Below are 22077 nucleotides of genomic sequence, written 5' to 3'. Positions count from 1 at the left end.
TTCGTTTTGCTTTTCTTGATGTTCATCTTATATCCTCCTTTCAAGACACTGTCCATTCCGTTCAACTGCTCTTCCAAGTCCTTTGCTGTCTCTGACAGAATTACAATGTCATCGGCGAACCTCAAAGTTTTTACTTCTTCTCCATGAATTTTAATACCTACTCCGAATTTTTCTTTTGTTTTCTTTACTGCTTGCTCAATATACAGATTGAATAACATCGGGGAGAGGCTACAACCCTGTCTTACTCCCTTCCCAACCACTGCATCCCTTTCATGCCCCTCGATTCTTATAACTGCCATCTGGTTTCTGTACAAACTGTAAATAGCCTTTCGCTCCCTGCATTTTACCCCTTCCACCTTCAGAATTTGAAAGAGAGTATTCCAGTTAACATTGTCAAAAGCTTTCTCTAAGTCTACAAATGCTAGAAACGTAGGTTTGCCTTTCCTTAATCTTTCTTCTAAGATAAGTCGTAAGGTCAGTATTGCCTCACGTGTTCCAACATTTCTACGGAATCCAAACTGATCTTCCCCGAGGTCGGCTTCTACCAGTTTTTCCATTCGTCTGCAAAGAATTCGCGTTAGTATTTTGCAGCTGTGACTTATTAAACTGATGGTTCGGTAATTTTCACATCTGTCAACACCTGCTTTCTTTGGGATTGGAATTATTATATTCTTCTTGAAGTCTGAGGGTATTTCGCCTGTCTCATACATCGTGCTCACCAGATGGTAGAGTTTTGTCATGACTGGCTCTCCCGAGGCCATCAGTAGTTCAAATGGAATGTTGTCTACTCCCTGGGCCTTGTTTCGACTCAGGCCTTTCAGTGCTCTGTCAAACTCTTCACGCAGTATCTTATCTCCCATTTCGTCTTCATCTACATCCTCTTCCATTTTCATAATATTGTCCTCAAGTACATCGCCCTTGTATAAACCCTCTATATACTCCTTCCACCTTTCTGCCTTCCCTTCTTTGCTTAGAACTGGGTTGCCATCTGAGCTCTTGACATTCATACAAGTGGTTCTCTTCTCTCCAAAGGTCTCTTTAATTTTCCTGTAGGCAGTATCTATCTTACCCCTAGTGAGACAAGCCTCTACATCCTTACATTTGTCCTCTAGCCATCCCTGCTTAGCCATTTTGCACTTCCTGTCGATATCATTTTTGAGACGTTTGTATTCCTTTTTGCCTGCTTCATTTACTGCATTTTTATATTTTCTCCTTTCATCAATTAAATTCAATATTTCTTCTGTTACCCAAGGATTTCTATTAGCCCTCGTCTTTTTACCTACTTGATCCTCTGCTGCCTTCACTACTTCATCCCTCAGAGCTCCCCATTCTTCTTCTACTGTATTTCTTTCCCCCATTCCTGTCAATTGTTCCCTTATGCTCTCCCTGAAACTCTCTACAACCTCTGGTTCTTTCAGTTTATCCAGGTCCCATCTCCTTAAATTCCCACCTTTTTGCAGTTTCTTAAGTTTCAATCTGCAGTTCATAACCAATAGATTGTGGTCAGAATCCACATCTGCCCCTGGAAATGTGTTACAATTTAAAACCTGGTTCCTAAATCTCTGTCTTACCATTATATAATCTATCTGATACCTTTTAGTATCTCCAGGATTCTTCCAGGTATACAACCTTCTTTTATGATTCTTGAACCAAGTGTTGGCTATGATTAAGTTATGCTCTGTGCAAAATTCTACAAGGCGGCTTCCTCTTTCATTTCTTCCCCCCAATCCATATTCACCTACTATGTTTCCTTCTCTCCCTTTTCCTACTGACGAATTCCAGTCACCCATGACTATTAAATTTTCGTCTGCCTTCACTACCTGAATAATTTCTTTTATCTCGTCATACATTTCATCTATTTCTTCATCATCTGCAGAGGTAGTTGGCATATAAACTTGTACTACTGTAGTAGGCATGGGCTTTGTGTCTATCTTGGCCACAATAATGCGTTCATTATCCTGTTTGTAGTAGCTAACCCACACTCCTATTTTTTTATTCATTATTAAACCTACTCCTGCATTACCCCTATTTGATTTTGTATTTATAACCCTGTAATCACCTGACCAAAAGTCTTGTTCCTCCTGCCACCGAACTTCACTAATTCCCACTATATCTAATTTTAACCTATCCATTTCCCTTTTTAAATTTTCTAACCTACCTGCCCGATTAAGGGATCTGACATTCCACGCTCCGATCCGTAGAACGCCAGTTTTCTTTCTCCTACCTCTCTATCTACATTATTCCGTGATTTATTCAGTTTTCAAATTTATACTGACATTTTGATCACCCGGTATATTGTCCCGTAATTCATTAACGCTACCGTGTATTCTGAAATCGCGTATTTTTAAGTAACATATAGCATAACTAAATGTAGAACAAGTATGGACAATGAATAAGTTTTCAGCTGCAAAGCTCACTAAAATCATTTATTCATACATATGACCGGTATCGGCGATTCTCCGTTGCTGTCTTTCGATCTATATTTATATCATTTTATAATCGCCTATTCAGTACAGCAAGTGGTGCTACACAGTGTACACTGAAGAGCCAAAGAAACTTGCGCACTTGCCTAATATCGCAGAAGTGCCTCAACACGACGTGGCATGGACCCGAATAATGTCTGAAGCAGTGCTGGAGGCAACTGACGCCATGAATCCTGTAGGGCTGTCCATAAACCGTAAGAGTACGAGGGGGTGAAGATCTTTTCTGAACAGCACGTTGCAAGGCATCCCAGATATGTTCAATAATGTTCATGTCTGGGGAGTTTGGTGGCCAGCGGAAATGTTTAAACTCTAGCGCCACTCTGTAGCAATTCTGGACGTGTGGGGTATCGTATTGTCCTGCTGGAATTGCCCAAGTCCGTCGGAATGCACAATTGACATGAATGGATGCAGGTGATCAGACAGGATGCTTAGGTACGTGTCACCTGTTAGACTCGTATCTAGACGTATCAAGGATCCCATATCACTACTACTGCACACGGTCCACACTATTACTGAGCCTCCACCAGCTTGAAAAGTCTCTGCTGACATGCAGGGTCCACGGATTCATAAGGTTGTCTCCATAACCGTACACGTCCATCCGCTCGATATAATTTGAAACGAGACTCGACCGACCAGGCAACATGTTTCCTGTCATCAATAGTACAATGTCGTGTTGACGGGCCGAGGCGAGGCGTATAGGTTTATGTCGTGCAGTGACCTTTTTGATCACCCGGTACGTCTGTATGTATTTTATCAGGACAATGGGACACTGGAGCTAAATAAGGGACAATCCCAAAAAATATGAGACGTCTGGTGTTTAACGTAGAGAATGAGTTGTGTACCTGTACAAGACGAAAGCATCGTACAGGAAGGCGGCGCCGGCACTGCCTCCACCAGTTCTGGCTCTGGCCCGAGCGCGCAGGCGCAGCCGGAGCAGGTGCGCGCTGTAGGCCAGCTCGAAGCGGTAGCGGTAGCAGAGCGCCGCGGCGGCCAGCGGCAGCGCGGCCACGGCCGCCAGTCCGAGCGCCAGCGCGAGCACCGGCCGCGGCTCCTCTACTGGCGCCCGGCAGTCCTCCGGGCTGGAGGGCGCCGCGCCCACCGACAAGCCGGCGACGACGGCCGGGGCGGCGCAGCGCAGCTCCGTGGCGGCCGCGGCCAGCCCGCCGGCGCGCACCTCCACCGCGGTGCCCAGCAGCCACTCTTGCAGCTCCACCAGCGGGCAGCCCCGGCAGTGCAGCGGGTTACCGCCCAGGTCCGCCAGCTCCACGCGGTCCAGCACCCGCAGCATGCTCGAGCTCAGCACGCTCACCTTGTTGTACGACAGGTTCAGCTTCTCCACGCACCTGCACGTCGAACAGCTGCTCATTCCCCCTCCCCAAAATCTACTTCTGCTGAACTAGTCTATGGTGAAGGGGCGAAGATTCTCCACCTACTACACAGTTGAAACTGATACAACGAAAATTGTTTTAGCTTCAGTGGACTGAAAATAACAGCCAACCAGCTGCTAAATACAGGTTTATTAACCCTACCCCATGCCTTTGACAGCTTATAAACTGTATTCTTCAGGAGATATTGTATGTAGAATAATATTATCTATGTTGTGGTGTGCGTACTGTAAGACCTTCGGTACACGCACCATCAGATTATTTGACTTGTCGCTCTAGCGAAGTAGGCGAGTGTCAGCAATATGTCTCGTGGTCTTAACGTGGCGTATTTATCTTCTGCCGTTAGGTCAGACGATAGAAATGCCACTTGCACGCTTAGAGTAGCAGATTGACGGTGACCAACTTTAAACAGAACTTGATTAATTTTCACACACATTTATTAAAATAATAAAAATCATAGATATTACATAACTTGATTCTGGATGCTGTTTATAATTGACAATCTGAAGTTCCTTTGGTCTTGGTACGTTAATCTTATTCTCACATATCTCTGATACTTGACAAAGTGTCTATTCATTTATCTTCATGGCTATGTACAGGAATATGATAATCTTATTAGGCGCAGACTGAAATTTGACTATAGACTGGTACAGACAAATGCAGACTGATGCAGACTGACTAATCGGAGGTCTGTACACTCGTTATAATACCACGAGCGTTCAGGTATCACTGCGCGAGTGTCATCCGCGAGGAGAAAAGGTTCTACGATAGCAGCAATCTCATTGGCTGCGTCCCATATTAATACGCGGATCGGCGGAAGCAGAATTTGGTCCGTCTCTATGGCAGCGCCATCTCGTAGTGCGGAGACGGACGAGCGCTGCGCCTGCGCTGTTGTGCTTAGCGGGGCGCGCTCTAGTGGCAAAGTTGTCTACGCGCTGACTATGTGGAACTATGTACACAACGTATGTCCAGTGTGGGAGTCGCTGACTCTGATAGTACATGTAGATGTCATTCACTTAATCACCATGTAAAATATATGGTTTAAAAGTAGTACCTCTGTACCGTTGAGCTTTGCATTAAAATTTTCAAAATACACTACTGGCCATTAAAATTGCTACACCACGAAGATGACGTGCTACAGACGCGAAATTTAACCGACAGGAAGAAGGTGCTGTGATATGCAAATTATTAGCTTTTCAGAGCATTCACACAAGGTTGGCGCCGCTGGCGACACCTACAACGTGCTGACATGAGGAAAGTTTCCAACCGATTTCTCATACACAAACAGCAGTTGACTGGCGTTGCCTGGTGAAACGTTGTTGTGATGCCTCGTGTAAGGAGGAGAAATGCGTACCATCACGTTTCCGATTTTGATAAACGTCGGATTGTAGCCTATCGCGATTGCGGTTTATCGAATCGCGACATTGCTGCTCGCGTCGGTCGAGATCCAATGACTGTTAGCAGAATATGGAATCAGTGGGTTCAGGAGAGTAATACGGAACGCCGTGCTGGATCCCAACGGCCTCGTATCACTAGCTGTCGAGATGACAGCCATCTTATCCGCATGGCTGTAACGGATCGTGCAGCCACGTCTCGATCCCTGAATCAACAGATGGGGACGTTTGCAAGACAACAACCATCTGCACGAACAGTTGGACGACGGTTGCAGCAGCATGGACTACCAGCTCGGAGACCGTGGCTGGGGTTACCCTTGACGCTGCATCACAGACAGGAGCGCCTGCGATGGTGTACTCGACGACGAACCTGGGTGCACGAATGCCAAAACGTCATTTTTTCGGATGAATCCGGGTTCTGTTTACAGCATCGTGATGGTCGCATCCGTGTTTAGCGACATCGCGGCGAACGCACATTGGAAGCGTGTCACCCGGCGTGATGGTATGGGGTGCCATTGGTTACACGTCTCGGTCACCTCTTGTTCGCATTCACGGCACTTTGAATAGTGGACATAACATTTCAGATGTGTTACGACCCGTGGCTCTACCCTTCATTCGATCCCTGCGAAACCCTACATTTCAGTAGGATAATGCACGACCGCATGTTGCAGGTCCTGTACGGGTCTTTCTGGATACAGAAAATGTTCGACTGCTGTCACGGTCAGCACATTCTCCAGATCTCTCACCAATTGAAAAAGTCTGGTCAGTGGTGACCGAGCAACTGGCTCGTCACTACTCTTGATGAACTGTGGTATCGTGTTGAAGCTGCATGGGCAGCTGTACCTGTACACACCAACCAAGCTCTGTTTAACTCAATGCCCAGGCGTATCAAGGCCATTATTACGGCCAGAGGTGGTTGTTCTGGGTACTGATTTCTCAGGATCTATGAACCCAAATTGCGTGAAAATGTAATCACATGTCAGTTCTAGTATAATATATTTGTCCAATGAATACCCATTTATCATCTGCATTTCTTCTTGGTGTAGCAATTTTAATGGCCAGTAATGTATCACACATTTGTCATTAGTTCCAACAATTTGTAGTGTGCCAATTCACAGATTTGTATATACACAGGGTGAACATTAATAAAACCCACAAACTACAGGGACAGATTCCCGACTGGAAATCGAGGAAAAAAGTTCTGTGAACATCTGTCCGGAAATACATCGTTGCCACAGTACATGGCGATGACGAATGACAGTTCCTCTGACCACCTGCTGTGTGTTCCTTGTATGTTGCGGGCTGAGGTGATTGACTCAGCGTACTGTAAGCAGCAAAATGGTTCCGTATTCACGTCAGGAAGAAGCCGAGATGTGTTTTTCTAGCAATACACACGTCAAAAAAGTTTTGTATCACCTCGGTTCCGAGAGTTCCGGAACCTGTATAGAAAATTTGAATAGAGATCAACATAAACATCATTTCCGCCCTTTTTATTGCTCATGAAAACCACACATTGCATGTTGTACCACCATAAGCGAGACGTTCAGAGTTGGTGGTCCAGACTGCTGTACACGCCGGTACCTCTAATACCCAGTAGCACGTCCTCTTGATGGATGCCTCCATTCGTCATAGCATACTATCCACAATTTCATCAACGCACTGTTGGTCCAGATTGTCCCACTCTTCAACGGCGATTCGGAGATCCCTCAGAGTGGTTGATGGATCACGTCGTCCATAAACAGCCCTTTTCAATCTTTCCCAGGCATGTTCGATAGGGTTCATGTCTGGAGAACATGCTGGCCACTCTAGTCGAGCGATGTCTTTATCCTGAAGGAAGTCATTCACAGGATGTGCACGATGGTGGCCGAATTGTCGTCCATGAAGCCGAATGCCTCGCTAATATGTTGCCGATATGGTTGAACTATCGCTCGGAGGATGGCATTCACATATCGTACAGCCCCACATAATGCCACCCCAAAACAGCAGGAAACCTCCACCTTGCTGCACTCGCTGGACAGTGTGTCTAATGCGTTCAGCCTGACCGGGTTGCCTCCAAACACGTCTCCGACGATTGTCTGGTTGAAGGCATATGCGACACACATCGGTGAAGAGAACGTGATGCCAATCCTGAGCGGTCCATTCGGAATGTTGTTGGGCCCATCTGTACCGTGCTGTATGGTGTCGTGGTTGCATAGATGGACCTCGCCATGGACGTCGGGAGTGAAGTTGCGCATCATGCAGCCTATTGCCCAAAGTTTGAGTCTTAACACGACGTCCTGTGGCTGCACGAAAAGCATTATTCAAAATGGTGACGTTGCTGTCAGGGTTCCTCCGAGCCATTATCCGTAGGTAGCGCTCATCCACTACAGTAATAGCCGTTGGGCGGCCTGAGCGAGGCATGTGATCGACAGTTCCTGCCTCTCTGTATCTCCTCCATGTCCGAACAACATCGCTTTGGTTCACTCCGAGGCGCCTGTACACTTCCCTTGTTCAGAGCTTGGCACAAAGTAACAATGCGGACGCTATCGAACCGCGGTATTGACCGTCTAGGTATGGTTGAACTACAGACAACACGAGCTGTGTACCTCCTTCCTGGTGGAATGACTGAAACTGATCGGGTGTCGAGCCCCTTCCATCTAATGGGCGCTGCTCATGCATGGTTGTTTACATCTTTGGGCGGGTTTAGTGACATTTCTGAACAGTCAAAGGGACTGTGTCTGTGATACAGTATCCACAATCAACCTCTATATTTAGGAGCTTTGGGAAGCGGGGTGATGCAAAACTGCTTATGGTGTGTGTAGATACATGCCGATACACTCCTAACGTTTATTCGGCGTAGGAATTTGTTCCTGCTCATGCAACAGCAAGAGAAGAAGCTGTAATTCAGATCACCAAGGATAATGACGGGACTGAAGATTGTGGTCAAGCGAAGGAAACGTAACAACCTCTGGGAGATGGCTAAAAGTCTGTCGCAAGCGACCACAACCATTTCAAACATGCGCTGAGCCAGTCACTTGACAGAAACAAGTGGGGGGCCAAAAATCGGAAATCTTCTCCTCATCACCGTTGGACAATGATCTTGAACAGAAAAAGATGGCTAAGAGGAGAAGGGAAATCGAAAGGAGGAGAGATAAACAAAACAGGGTCATCTTCTTCTTTAAAACGAAAATTGCTCATAGCTTCTCAGAAAACTGATTCCCAAAAAGAAAATTGATTTTCTCAGGATTTGGATGTGATTTTGTTACTGTATACAGTATAACGAACGATGAGGTGAGGACTGTACGGATAATGAAGGTGTAGGACCTTATCTCTGACACAACTGCGAACTCTTGCCCCAGCGAATTCGTACACTAATCTGTCTGCACGCTTTTGTAGTCCAGCTGCTACTGTGTCTGTTTTAAGAGTGAAAATGCAGGTGCTTGGATTACAATGAAATATTAAATAGGTTTTGATAGTTTTCCTTAATTGCGTGTACCCAGCCAAACCTCGCTATGTTTAGCAGTCAGATGAAGTTATAGTTGATCTGTGGAATAATTTTAGTCATAGAGTTTGTGGGAGTAGTTGTTGCATGTATTTATCTACTTCCTTGCGGGACTAAGTTCCTGTTTCATGATTTGGCCATGGTTATTTATTTAAATTTATGGCTGGATGTCCTTCCTGTCACCTAAGATGAGGGAAGGAGATCACGTGTGCTATCTGTCTGCAGATCACATAAAATTTGATCTGTAATTTAAGTGTTTGTGTATCACGTTTCATTAGGCGGCGTTTGACATTCAGACGGTATTTGCCTAACTAACGGTAGGAAACCATCGGAAAACCATACATTGGTTTCTCGGTGTACAGACCTTAATCTCTTGTACAAATTCGATCCTAGTCTGGCTTAGCAGCCGACACAGTAACCTGGTTGGAGCGTGAGATGCAGCTGGATAAATGAGTAAACCTATGAAGGCATCATAGTACTGTATGATTGTTTATTTTGGACAGAAATATACATCAAACTTTATGTAGAGTATGTGCTTCATTTGTGATAAACAAAGGTTACCCGTAACAAAAATATGTCTGAAAAGGCCGAGCGTAGTTCCAACAGGAGCTGGAGCACAGGCGAATTGTGCGAATCGATTAATTGCCTTCGCGGAAGATTTTAATTAGTCTGAAAATAATGCTCAGCTAATGCCGCCGCCATTTGTGTATGCACCGTTCGGAATTTACATGCAAAAACAGTCACCCTTAAATAATTCCAGACTGGAGATAGATTGATGATTAAAACTGGGTACACGGAGTATGGGACCTTGGACTAAGAAAAGTCTTCCCCATTTGAAAAAATCTTGCCTCGTTTGGGTTTTTCGTGCGAAAGACTTGTTTTTGTCTGACATTCTTGAAGCGCGCAACTTCTAACTTTAAACTTGTACAAACCTGTTCAATCTCTGAATGAGAGTAGATAAACAGACAAAGTCAAAGCGAATTTTTTTTTATACAATAGATGGTTTAAAGACAAGAAAAATTTAGAACGTAAAATTCATTCTTAAGTGAACTGAATGCGCGGAAACGGTTTAAAGTGCATCATATAAATATAAAATACATTGTAACAATAGAACTCAAAATTCAAATTCACTTTCAGAAACGTAGGTGGCGTGTTTTACGCGCGACACTTATGATTTCAAACTTGTGCGAATCGATTCAGATTTTGTAGGAAGGTAGAAAAGTAGATGTAATTCATGGCCCTCCTCTAATTCTGTGAAAGCTTTATCCGTTGACACGGTATAAGCAACCTGGTTCAAAAGACAATAAAAAATATATACCGGAATAGTCGTTGCCCGAGTCAACAAGATCTACATCGGTTGCCAAGCTATGGCTGTCTAACGCAAAACTGTGGTAGAGTAAAAGTTGGGAACCAGACTCAAAACTGCTCCTATCGTTGCACAAAAAAAGCGAATTTGTTGTGGGCAGAGTTAGAGATTTAAAATAACGCAACTAGCTTTTAAACTAATCTGGCAGTTTCAAACACATTTAAATCAAATCATCTTGACACATTCGCGCTTTTTTACGAGTTAACCCTACTTCCCCAGCGCAGTGAGCGCTCCTAGACTCACCCTCAATTACATGTGTGGTGAGGGGTCTAACTTTGTGCTCCTGGAGAGCGGGCTGCATCTACAATAGGAAGTAACCGAGAGTGGGGATCCATACAGCCCATACTTTAATGACTGTTTCATCCACCTGAATGGTTGTTCTGATTATTTGTGGGGTGGGAAAGATATTTTTGTTTTTCATGAGAGGCTAAAACAACAGTTTGTAAATGTGACATAATATTACAGTTTTCCCAATGCTTAAACCTATTTGACTGGAAACGCAATGCTATAATCAAAAATGATTTATTTTTCTTTAGCATTCCTGGACTCCTCTCGTAGTTCTTTCATCCACATGTTCCATCAGACTTATGTAATATCCGACAGGTATTTTTTTTCATCCAGTGAAGGGTTATCAGTAAGGAGAACACAATTTTCATTTCAGAACACACCTTTCCATCAAAGACACTGGCTTCACCATTTTATTTCTGTAGAGAAAATGGCTTCCACCCAGTGTCTTGCTTGCTGCTTATTTTCTAGCGTGCGGATGTAGAGAAGATTCAATGACAAACGGCGCGTTTCATCTCGGGATCGTGAACTCGGCGTGAAAGCGTTACGGAGATGCTCAACAAACTACAGTGGCAGGCGCTACAGGAGAGTCGTTATGCATCACGAAGAGGTTTAGTGTTAAACTTCCGAAAAAGTGCTTTACCGGAAAGATTGGGTAATATATTACTTTCTCCCACATACGTCTCGTGAAATGGCCAGAACGAGAAAATGAAGAGAAACTAAACTTCATGCGGAGATTTACCGTCAGTCATTCTTCCCAAGCGCCGTCGTGCATGGGAAAGCAAAGGGGGAAAAAGTGGTATCCGAAGTACCCTCCGCCTTACATCTTGCTAAGTGTAGATGCAAAGATAGATGTAGAAGCTACAGTAATAAATCAGCACACAAATTTCGTCCGATTCTATTTAAACGTACAACGTAGGCTTGCACGGCCAGTACTGACTTCATTTGAAACTTCCCGGCTGATAGGCCGTGGTCGACGTAAAAATCTTTCTCATAACGTTTCATCTCCCAACTGCGGGAGAAATCACCAGGGAAGCGTCGAACTGCAACCAGAACTCGAGGGAGGGCAAAATATATAGGCGGTGTAGAGGGCACTACAGTTCATCACATGACATCGGCTACGAGATTATCTCTGGTAGTGTCAACAATCGTAATTGAAAGTAATCGATCGTCATTTTTATGGTGCAACGTTGACACCCAAATTTTATCTAATTCCAACCAGAACCCCAGACAAAAAAAGGTGCGATTAAAACCTTGGTAGACAGAGCATACAGAATTTGTGAACCTACTTATAAGGTCAAAGATGTACGGCCGACATTCGAAAAGAATGGTTATTCTAACAAGGAGATAAATCGAGCATTTCGCCCAAGGGAGAGAATCTGTATCAAAGAGAAGCAACGGCCGCCCGAGGGAAAGTTTCCCTTCCGTTCATTAGTAAGATAACAGATCGCACTGGGAAAGTTTTGAGCAAAATGGCGTGGAAACTGTCCTCAGACCCATCAGGAAGATAAAAGAAAGTTTAAGAGCGCCAAAAGATATACTAAATCCATTGGCTACACCGGGTGTAATAGTATTCCTTGTAGTTCTGGGCTGGTTTAGACTGATACATACAACGAAAAGAAGTGTTAACACCTGTTTGGTTAAATACAAGGGGAGCTGCCGCCTGGGACATACCGATAACTCAGCCGTAGCGGTACGTGCTTAGCAAGAGGGTGATCATGAAATAAAGTTCAATGAGACGATCGACATATCGAAAACATCGCATTATAAAGCGCACATTTATGGAGATGCTATTGAGATTAATAAAATCCGTAATAATTTCAACAGAAAAGGGGAAAGTGTTAAATTAGATAAAATTTGGGTGTCAACGTAGCACCGTAAGAGTGATGATCGATTGCTTTCAATCGAGAATGTTGGCATTACTAGAGATAATCTCGTAGCCGACGTCATATTGTGGACTGTGGTGCCCTCTAAACTGTCCATACATTCGGCGCTCCCTCAAGTTCTGGTTGCAATTCGCCACTTTACCTCTGAAGATGCTTCCCGCAGTCGGAGATGAAACGTTAGGAGAAAGTTTTACATGTCGACCACGGCCCATCGGCCCGGAAGTTTCAAGTGAAGTCTATTTAAACAGTCTGATCATTGCTGAGAAACTCTTATGCGCGTCTACTTTCTAGTGGGTTTCACCAAATGCGACAACTAGTTTGCGTAAAGCTTTGACAAAGCTAGTTAGTCATATTATATGAAGCGGACTCTTTCATCGGAAGGGCCTACGATATCTGTTTTTTCACACACCTTTCACTGACGATCGTCGTTTGGTAACATCGTCCAATTCACAACCTTCTCTAGCTTTTTCGATGAATTTCTGTTGGTGATAATTTGCAAGACTGTATTTCAGTTATCCGTTTAAGTAACGTACATGAAACATAGTTAGTTTAAAAAGCAATATGAACAAAATCTTCTTCAGATAAAAATTTCATTTGATTTCTTTGTTTGCAGGAGGCGAGCTATAAATTTGTACTGTATTTTTCTTATGAAAACCTATTGTTTATTTGCCAAAGATTTAGCACAATACTCGGTTATCAGTTTCGGCGATATAGATTGCCATCTTCATATCCATAAAACCGGGCAGTGATAGTTACATCACACAATGATTTACTCCACTCTGTCACAATAGCAACGAACAATGTGCACAAGAAAGTCGAAGCATCACAATAATACGCCAGACACTTAATCATACTGTACTGAGTCGAATTTCTTGTGCACATTCTACGTTCTTATTGTGACAGAGTGGTGTAAATCATTGTACGTATGATGGTACTACCACTGACCATTTTTATTAACCAGAAGATGGCAATTTACAGGGTGAGTCAAGAAGCAATTTACAAATGTGGAATGATACAGAAATTTATTGAGATAACTTACAGAATCGGTAATGTGTAAGTTTGTATCAAACAACCTCAAGTTTGGTTCACTTAGTACATCAGTACCTCACTGCGCCACCATGAGCGCCAGTGTAGTGCACAGTTAAAAATACTACTTTCACTGGTGCAGAGCTGTGTGTTTTGGTGTCGTGAAATGAACTCTCCAACAACTGTTCGACGTAAATTTCGGACCGAACACGCTGAAGAACCTCCATGTAGGCCTACAATAGAAACTTGGCACAACTTAGTTGAGACGTGTTGTTCACCACGACGTGATAAATCACCTGCCCTCATGTTGGTGATGATTTCGAACAGGTTAGGGAGAGTTTAGCACGCAGTCCACAAAAATCAGCGCGACGTGGGTCTCGCGAGACTGGCATTCCTCAAATGAAATGGTTCAAATGGCTCTGAGCACCATGGGACTTAACATCTGAGGTCATCAGTCCCCTAGAACTTAGAACTACTTAAACCTAACTAACCTAAGGACATCACACACATCCATGCCCGAGACAGGATTCGAACCTGCGACTGTAGCAGGAGCGTAGTTCCGGACTGAAGCGCTTAGAACCGTTGGGCCACACCGGCCGGCTCCACAAAAGACTGCTTGGCACGTACTGCGTAGACGTTTATACTTAAAACCATGCAGATTCACAATGGCACAGCACATAGGATGCACATAAGATTGCTCATGGAGAATTCTGTGCGGAAACATTGCATCAGACAGAGAACGACTAGACGTTCCTGAACGCAACAATCTTCAGCGATGAGTCAAACATTTCGTATCACCCACACCTGCAAAACATGGGGGAGCGAAAATCTACGCGCAACCCTGGAACACGTTCGTGACAACCCCAGAGTCAAGGTGTTATGTGCACGTTGCAAAGTGAACGTGTACGGCCCTTTCTTCTTCATGGAGTAAACTGTCACTAGTATTGTGTATCTGGATATGCTTTAAAACTTTGTAATTCCACAGATCGATGAAGATGATTGAAATGGGTGGTTTACTACCAGCAACATGGTGCACCACCTCGTTTCCTCACGGAAGTTCGAGGTATCCTCAATAAACGCTTCCCATGTCTGTGGGCCAGTCGCATGGTCACCTTGCTTCCCTGACTTGACATCACTGGATTTCCTACTCTGGGCTTTCATTAAAGATCTTATGAATGTTTCCCCCCTGCCAAACAATTTGGCCGACCTGAAAAATCGGATCTACGCTGCGATTGCATAAATTACGCCCTATTTGTTGCAAGGAATGTTGGAAGAAATTGACTATCGGTGGGATGTTTGCCGCATCACAAATGGTAGTCACATCGATTCAAAATGACACTTTTATATGAAACTTGAGGTTGTTTGCTACGAAATGACACATCTACCGATTCTCTAAGTTATCTCCATAAATTTCTATATCATTTCAAATCGTAAAGCCCTTTCTGACTCGCCCTGTAGAATGCCGAAACTAGTAATCCACTAATGCGTTAATATAGCGGTCTTGGCAAGCAAAGAAAAGGTTTTCATAAGAAGACTGCAGTACATATTTGATTCCTGTTATTATGCATCAGATATGAGCATAGTAAAAACACATTTTTGTGCCCAAAATGTAATATGATACATTTTTAATAATCTTAACTGTTTTGCATCTGATTACCTAAGCATGTCGTCACGACCATCCCAAGAGCTGATCTGATTGTTACTGATGTCCAGATCCAATATACTGTCGTTACGACTGAGACTGGCACAGTCCGGTAAGGTTTGCAATCGATTGTGCTCGAATGCGAGGATTGCAGGCTTGCGAATGTCCAGCTGCGGGTAGTCAGTGAGCGAATTATTTGAAGCGACGAGGAATTCGAGATTGTGAAGTTGGCTCAGCGCCGAACCCAGAGTGGTGAGCGCGTTATTCTCGACAGTGAGGAACTCGAGCTGCGGAAGGCCTGTGAAAGCCTCGTGGTCCTCGTCTAGACAGCAGAGGCCCGCGTCGTCCAGAGCCAGGTCGATGAGTTTCGGCATCGGTGGCAGCTGCCCCGCCAGCCGGCCCAGCCGCGAACCGGACAGCTCCAGCGTCTCCAGGAGCTTCATACCCGCCACGGCCGGGGGCACCGCCTCCAGCCCAGCGTAGCGCAGCGACAGCGTTTCCAGAACGGGCATCCGAACGTCAGCATCTGTAACGCACCACCGTACACCGCGTCAGTTAAGAGTGGCGTAAACTGCACGCTGCAGAGGCAAAGAAAGCACAACGTTTATAAAGCAAATGCGTAAAGATGCGGTTGTCCACGGTGTGACAGCGGCTTGCGGCAGTGACAGGAACCCCCACGACGAATAGGGCTGCCTGCTCGCGCATCCGCAGTTTGAGTTTGGGCTGCGAAGCGCGGCTGGTGCGAACGCCGTTGCAGCACTGGTGCACCGCAGCGACGGACCTAGTGTCGTCGCATGATGCCTAGGCAAAGAGAACTGGAACGAGGCACTCAGCAGGCAAGGTGATGCTCGCCGTCTTTTTCTACATCCGAGGTCTGATACTCATCCAGTTCCTCGAGCACGGAAAAACCATGTGACGGGAACCGTGAGACACTGCGTAACCCACCCAAGTTCATCAAGAGCAAACGGCCTGACCTCCTCACGGAGGGAGTGAGTCGGGTCCACGATAACGCGCGTCCACACGTGTTTGTAGTGTCTTGGACGAATGGACTCACCAGGCTTACGACGTACGGCGTACGGACAAACGCCAATCACATGCTTGCAGGCAGATTCTCCTTTCGTTGCTGAAGACCACGTCGTGGCATTCTATCTTCCAAGTGATCCTCTGACGGCACTAGTCGAGCCCTGCACGTCGATGCTTGTGGAAGATGGGCTAGAGGTTTGCGTACCCGTAGTCCCGCTACTAATAAAATGGTTCACAACAATTCGTGCTGACACGTCTGGGCTCATAAGCCCTCTTATCTGTATTATGGTAGCTGTACGATCTGCCACTTCTGTCTTACTATACGATGATCCTGGGTGGCTCACGTGGATATCCAGAACCGCGTACATGGGTGTGAGAGTTTCACATGATCACTGACACCAGCATCGTTGCGGAACTGACGCAACACGTCCAACTTGTGTGGCAATTCTCTGGAAGAACCGTCCCGTCACCCGGAAGGCCACAGTTTAAACTCTTTCAAAATGGTTCAATTGGCTGCAGGAATCAAAAGTGAGTCTCCGTGGCATGGTTGCCCGCTTGTTTCACACATTTGCACCACACTCAGCCTTCTGTCTGTGAGCATTCACTATCAAAGTTCAAATGGTTCAAATGGCTCTGAGCACTATGGGACTTAACATCTGTGGTCATCAGTCCCCTAGAACTTAGAACTACTTAAACCTAACTAACCTAAGGACATCACACACATCCATGCCCGAGGCAGGATTCGAACCTGCGACCGTAGCAGTCGCGCGCTTCCGGACAGCGCGCCTAGAACCGCTAGACCACCGCGGCCGGCACTATCAAAGGGTAGACGCAGCTGGTCCTCTGGTAGCTAAGCCACTACGCTCTCAGACGGACGACTATGAAACCATTATCAGTGCATCTATTATACCCCAGGTGGCATATGCTGCCATCAGATGAAAATCAACGTCGTCTTAACAGGTGTACTAACTTTTTTTCTGGCAGTGTATGTAGTGTCTGGTATTACTAAAACTAGTATTTCAGTGTGTTTTATTCTAACATTTGTTTAGTTGCAGTTGTTAAGGTTGGCCAATTGGTACACAGTTGTACAATTTTTTATCTTATTGCTTGGCGGAATCGCGCGACCACTACAGTCCCAGGTCCGAATCCTGCCTCGGTCATGGATGTGTGTGATGTCCTTAGGTTAGTTAGGTTTAAGTAAAGTTCTATGGGACTGATGACCTCAGATGTTAAGACCCATAGTGCTCAGAGGCATGTGAAGCATTTTTTATTGCTTGGCACTATGACAAAATAACGTGTTGGATAAGACACAGAGGCAGTCAGCCAGTGGCAGGCATACTGAACAGGATGGAGGGGATATTGAAAGTTTTGCGCGGAACTGATACTGAAAGGATCAGGAGACTTACGTCGGTGGCTCAGGAGAATCCAGACGTATCTGATTGTAAGAACTATGTTAGTTCTGAACTTTGCTTTCTTTCGAGAGTATACCGCAGTCTCGAAGATTTCCGTATGGTGAACTGTTAGACGTTTGAGCGTTCACTGCGTTCATCTCGCCAGGATATATTTACGCAAGTGGCGTTGTGCTCGAGCAGTAAGGTTGTGTAGACGGATACAGGAACAGTTAGGACACTTTTTCGCAAATTTTGAGCGAGATTTTCAGTTTGGCCGGGAAACTGACTGCTGCTGAAGTGGCAGAGATAATTGGTGTCACTGATAAACTACAGCTACTACATGAACAACAGCAGTTTTTGTGTCACCTAGTTTCATTGGTGAAATCCAACTCCAGCTACTTGAATTTAATTAGAACACGGCTACGTGGTCTGCTAGGACTTTATGATCTTGAGATTAACGTAAACTGAGCTCTTTTGCAGGGACGTGTGTTTGGTCTCTATACCAAATCTTTTTTTTGTGTGTGTGTAAACTCTTATGCGACTTAACTGCTAAGGTCATCAGTCCCTAAGCGTACACACTACTTAACCTAAATTATCCTAAGGACAAACTCACACACCTATGCCCGGGGAAGGACTCGAACCTCCGCCGGGATCAGCCGCACAGTCCATGACTGCAGCGCCTGGACCGCTCGGCTAATCCCGGGCGGCTGACCAAATCTGACGAGCCAAATTTCAGGTGAAATCTAATCACACTTTTAAGTTCCCCTCCAAAGAACAATTATAGTTCCAATCAGGCAGCCTGTGTTCAAATCTGAACTTCCACTTTCAATTGCATCTATAGCTTGATCACTGCTAACTAGCTCCCATTCATTAATAACATCCATCCAGAATGAACTTTTCACCCTGCAGCTGGTTTGCGATGATATGAACCTTCCTGGTAAATTAAACCTGTGTGCCAGACCTAGACTCGAGCTTGGAACGTTTACCTTTCGTCGGCAACTGCTCTACAGGCTGAGCTATCCAAGTGCGATTCCCAACCCATGCCCACAGCCTTACTTCTGCCTGTACCTCATCTCCTACCTTCCAGACTTCACAAAAGTTCTCTTGCGAAACTTGGAAGACTAGCACTCATGGAACAAAGGATATTACGGAGACACGGTTAACCACAGAATGGGGGATGTTCCCAGAATGAATTTTTCACTCTGCAGCAGAGTGTGCGCTGATATGAAGCTTCCTGGCACATCAAGCCACGTGTCCGCTGTATCATTTCTTCCAGGAGTGCTAGTCATGATAGGAGAACTTCTATGAAGTTTGGTAGGTAGGAGATGAGGTACTGTTAGAAAAAAAGCAGTGAGGCTGGTCGTGAGTCGTGCTTTGGTAGCTCAGACGACAGAGCATTTTCCCGCGAACGGCAAAGGTCCCTCCTGCGAGTTTCGGTCCAGCATACATTTCTAATTTGCCGGGAAGTATCAGTAACGTCACCGTTAGTACTATCCTGATCAACAGTCCTCAAGAATTAAATCACAGTTCTCACTCTGGCAGGCCATTGTCGATTAAATTTTTACTATCACCTTCCAGCTTATAATCGAAAGAACCGTTCACTGTCCAAAATTTCCTGAGAAATCTAGACACCACTGAATATTTCACATTCACTAACCATATGTTGACGCTGGCGAACGTGCTTTGACTTCGGTGATCATTGCACGATGCGACATCCATGTCACTGGTCTCAAACCTTTTGGGTCAAATTGAAGCAGGCGATAGTGGATCCACAACCGATTACATTGAGATAGGGAACCAATGGTCGGAAATCCGTTTGCATTGTGTTACGGACACAGAAAGTTCACACCACCTAACAACAACGTAGTCCATAGTAACTGATCAAAGCGATGGCTACCAGTCTCAATGGACGTCAGCCCTGTCTCGAGTGAGGACAATCCCCACGCCACTCACATCGTTGACCATCAGCAACGATTCTCTGTCAATGTATGGGCTGGCGTCCTTCAAGATCACGTATTAGGCTCTTACCTGCTGCCTGCCTGTTTGACTGTTCCACGTTACTCGGTGTTCCTGCGAGATTTGCTGCCAAAGTTCTTGGAGACTGTACGCCTTGTTGTCCGCGAAAGGATTGTGATTTCAACACGACAGTGTACCAGCCCACTCCGATGTTAGGTCAGTGAGCACCTGAACAACACTTACCCTCATCGTTGCATTGGAAGGAGAGATAGTGTCCCTTGGCCAGGGCCACTGCCGGGTGTCACACTTCTGGAGTTTTTCCTCCGGGGCTACATCAAGACGTTGGTGTATGACACCCCTTAGAAACGTATGAAGTCCTACTTGCTAGGGTCCAAGCTGCCTGTCTCCTGGTACCAGGGATATTTGAGAGAGTGCGGCAGAACTTCATGCATTGAGACTGGCATTCCTCACTTTGAACAGTTTCTATGTGCTATATTGTTGTAATGTGATGTATGCTTTCTATGTCCATAACACAATAGAATTGGTTGTGGACCAACTATCACCTGTTTCAATTTGACCCAAAAGGTTTGAGACACACAGTATGATATGACGACTGAAGGAGGTGTGGACAAAAAAGTGCTCCATCACTCCTCTTCACCTCCAAATATCCAATTATCTGCGTTTTTGCTGGTAATTTTAGGAATCTGACAGTGACGGGTTCAACCGATAACAGTTAATGGTGAATCACAGACTCTAAGACTTATTACAGAAGTTATTACTCGTTCCAATCCAGTCTAACAAAAGTCAGTTTTAGAAGCTTCCTGTATCGCACAATACAGCATTAATAGCTTCACATTAAAATCTTATGACCGTAAGAACCTTGGGTGAGTGATTAGAACTAATATCTTAGCTAGCGGGGCTGAGCACCGACAACGACCGACTTCTGCTGTCAACTCCCTATTACTCTTCTTAAAAGAAGAATGTGCAGAGCCCGAATCAGCCAATGGCAGAAACTGAAGGGCATGAAGAGAACTTTGAAAGTTTAGCTTGAAACTGACATTGGGAGAACGAGCGGACTTCGGTCGAGGGACTGCAGGCAGTGGACTCATATTGGCGCATCTAGTAGGCGCTGAACATCTGTTGTGACGTGGGCGTGAAGCAGCCCTGTACTGTGGTCCTGGACGATTTTGTTGTCGTTACATGCACACCATCCATTTTTCAGACACACGTTCAGAGGACCTTTATCCTCCAATCCCAGTCAGGAATCAGTCCCTGCAGTTTGTCAGTTTTATTTTAGTTCAGCCTTTATAATTCTCAATCTGTGGTGTCCTAAGCAGTAAGCTTGCAAACAATGTCATGAATGTAACACATACATCGACGTGGGAGGATATAGGATCCTCACAAACCCCTGATTTAGTTTTTTTTGTAGAAAAACATTGTACGTCCTTTAGATGCGGTGAGCTTTGCACTGTGACACTTTTATTCTTTTTGGGCACATAACTTTACAATTGTCAAATTATCTTTGAAACGAAATGATAGGGATAAAACTTCTCTGGAGTTGGAAGCCTCCATTTCTGCTAAAATTTCAGTTTTGTTTGTCTTAGAGTTCCTATTGTTGTAATATGATCCTGCAGTACTTCAAATAACGAAACCTATGTAAAAAAATTACCCATTGTGGTAGTTGTTGCGATTCCTCTCACTGTCGCTTTTAGTGTTTTTACTGTGGCAGAATCGACACCTTTTTGTCTGATCAGGGAGTTTTCCAGTATAAACTGGAACATAAAGTGAATGAATTGCAAAGCCAAATATTTTGAGTCCGCATTTCCTTACTTTTCTGGGACAGGACTCCGAAGCAGAGGAATTGTTCACGTAGCTGTTAAAGTTTCATCGGGATGTATGCTTCGTCGACAGTTTCCTATCTGAAGTTCCCAAATGTAGTGGAATGCTGCCATATTGTCACTCTTGCTTCTGGCCTTTCTGATTCGTTGGTCATTTAATATCAAGTGTCTTCGCTAGTCTGTTAACTAAAGGTGTAGCTAAGCAGGTAGGATTGCTGAAGCACATGCCAGTTTCTCTCAATATCAGCAGTAATCAAGGGTCCAATGACGGCATGCATTTCCTCAATGGAAACATGGTATTACACTCTAAGACGAAAAAAAAACGACGCATCACGAAGCAATTATCCGAATGGGATGGAAATCGGTAGATGTGATGTACATCTACAGACAAACAAATGATTACAGTTTCAGAAAAATTGGATCATTTATTCAAGAGAGAGAACTTCACAGATTGACCAACTCAATAATTCGTTGGACCACCTCTGTGCCTTATGCAACCAGTTATCCGGCTTGGCACTGACAGATAGACTTGTTGGATGGCCTCCTGAGTGATACCGTGCCAAATGCTGTCCAATACGTGTGTTAGATCGTAGAAATCCCGAGGTGGTTGCAAGGCCCTGTCCATAATGCTTCAAACATTCTCCGTTGGGGAGAGAACTGGCGTCGTTTCTGGCCAATCTAGGATTTGGGAAACACGAATAGAAGCTGTAGAAACTCTCACCGTGTGAGGGCGAGCGTTATCTTCCTGAAATTTAAGGCCAGGTTGGCTTGCCATGAAGGGCAACAAAACTGGGCGTGGAATATCGTCGACGTACCGCTGTGCTGTAAGGGCGCCGCGGATGGCAACCAAAGGGGTCTTGCTGTGAAATGAAATGGTACGTCAGACCATCACTTCTGGTTGCAGGAGCGAATGGCGGTCGT

General features: G+C 45.0%; 1 protein-coding gene across 1 annotated transcript in view; it reads right to left on the bottom strand.

Moving 5' to 3' along the window:
• The window catches only part of LOC126162090 (toll-like receptor 2), a 104022-nt gene that overhangs the window by 36449 nt on the left and 45496 nt on the right, over nt 1–22077 (bottom strand). The window contains exons 3-4 of the mRNA XM_049918368.1: nt 14964–15474; nt 3326–3826 (exon numbers count right to left, since the gene is read on the bottom strand). Coding sequence (XP_049774325.1) covers nt 3326–3826; nt 14964–15474 — 1012 coding nt within the window. The remainder of the gene's footprint in view (nt 1–3325; nt 3827–14963; nt 15475–22077) is intronic.

The sequence above is a fragment of the Schistocerca cancellata genome, chromosome 2 (assembly GCF_023864275.1).
Source record: "Schistocerca cancellata isolate TAMUIC-IGC-003103 chromosome 2, iqSchCanc2.1, whole genome shotgun sequence".
Taxonomy (NCBI): Eukaryota; Metazoa; Arthropoda; class Insecta; order Orthoptera; family Acrididae; genus Schistocerca; species Schistocerca cancellata.
This window is presented reverse-complemented; position numbering and strand designations above follow the sequence as displayed.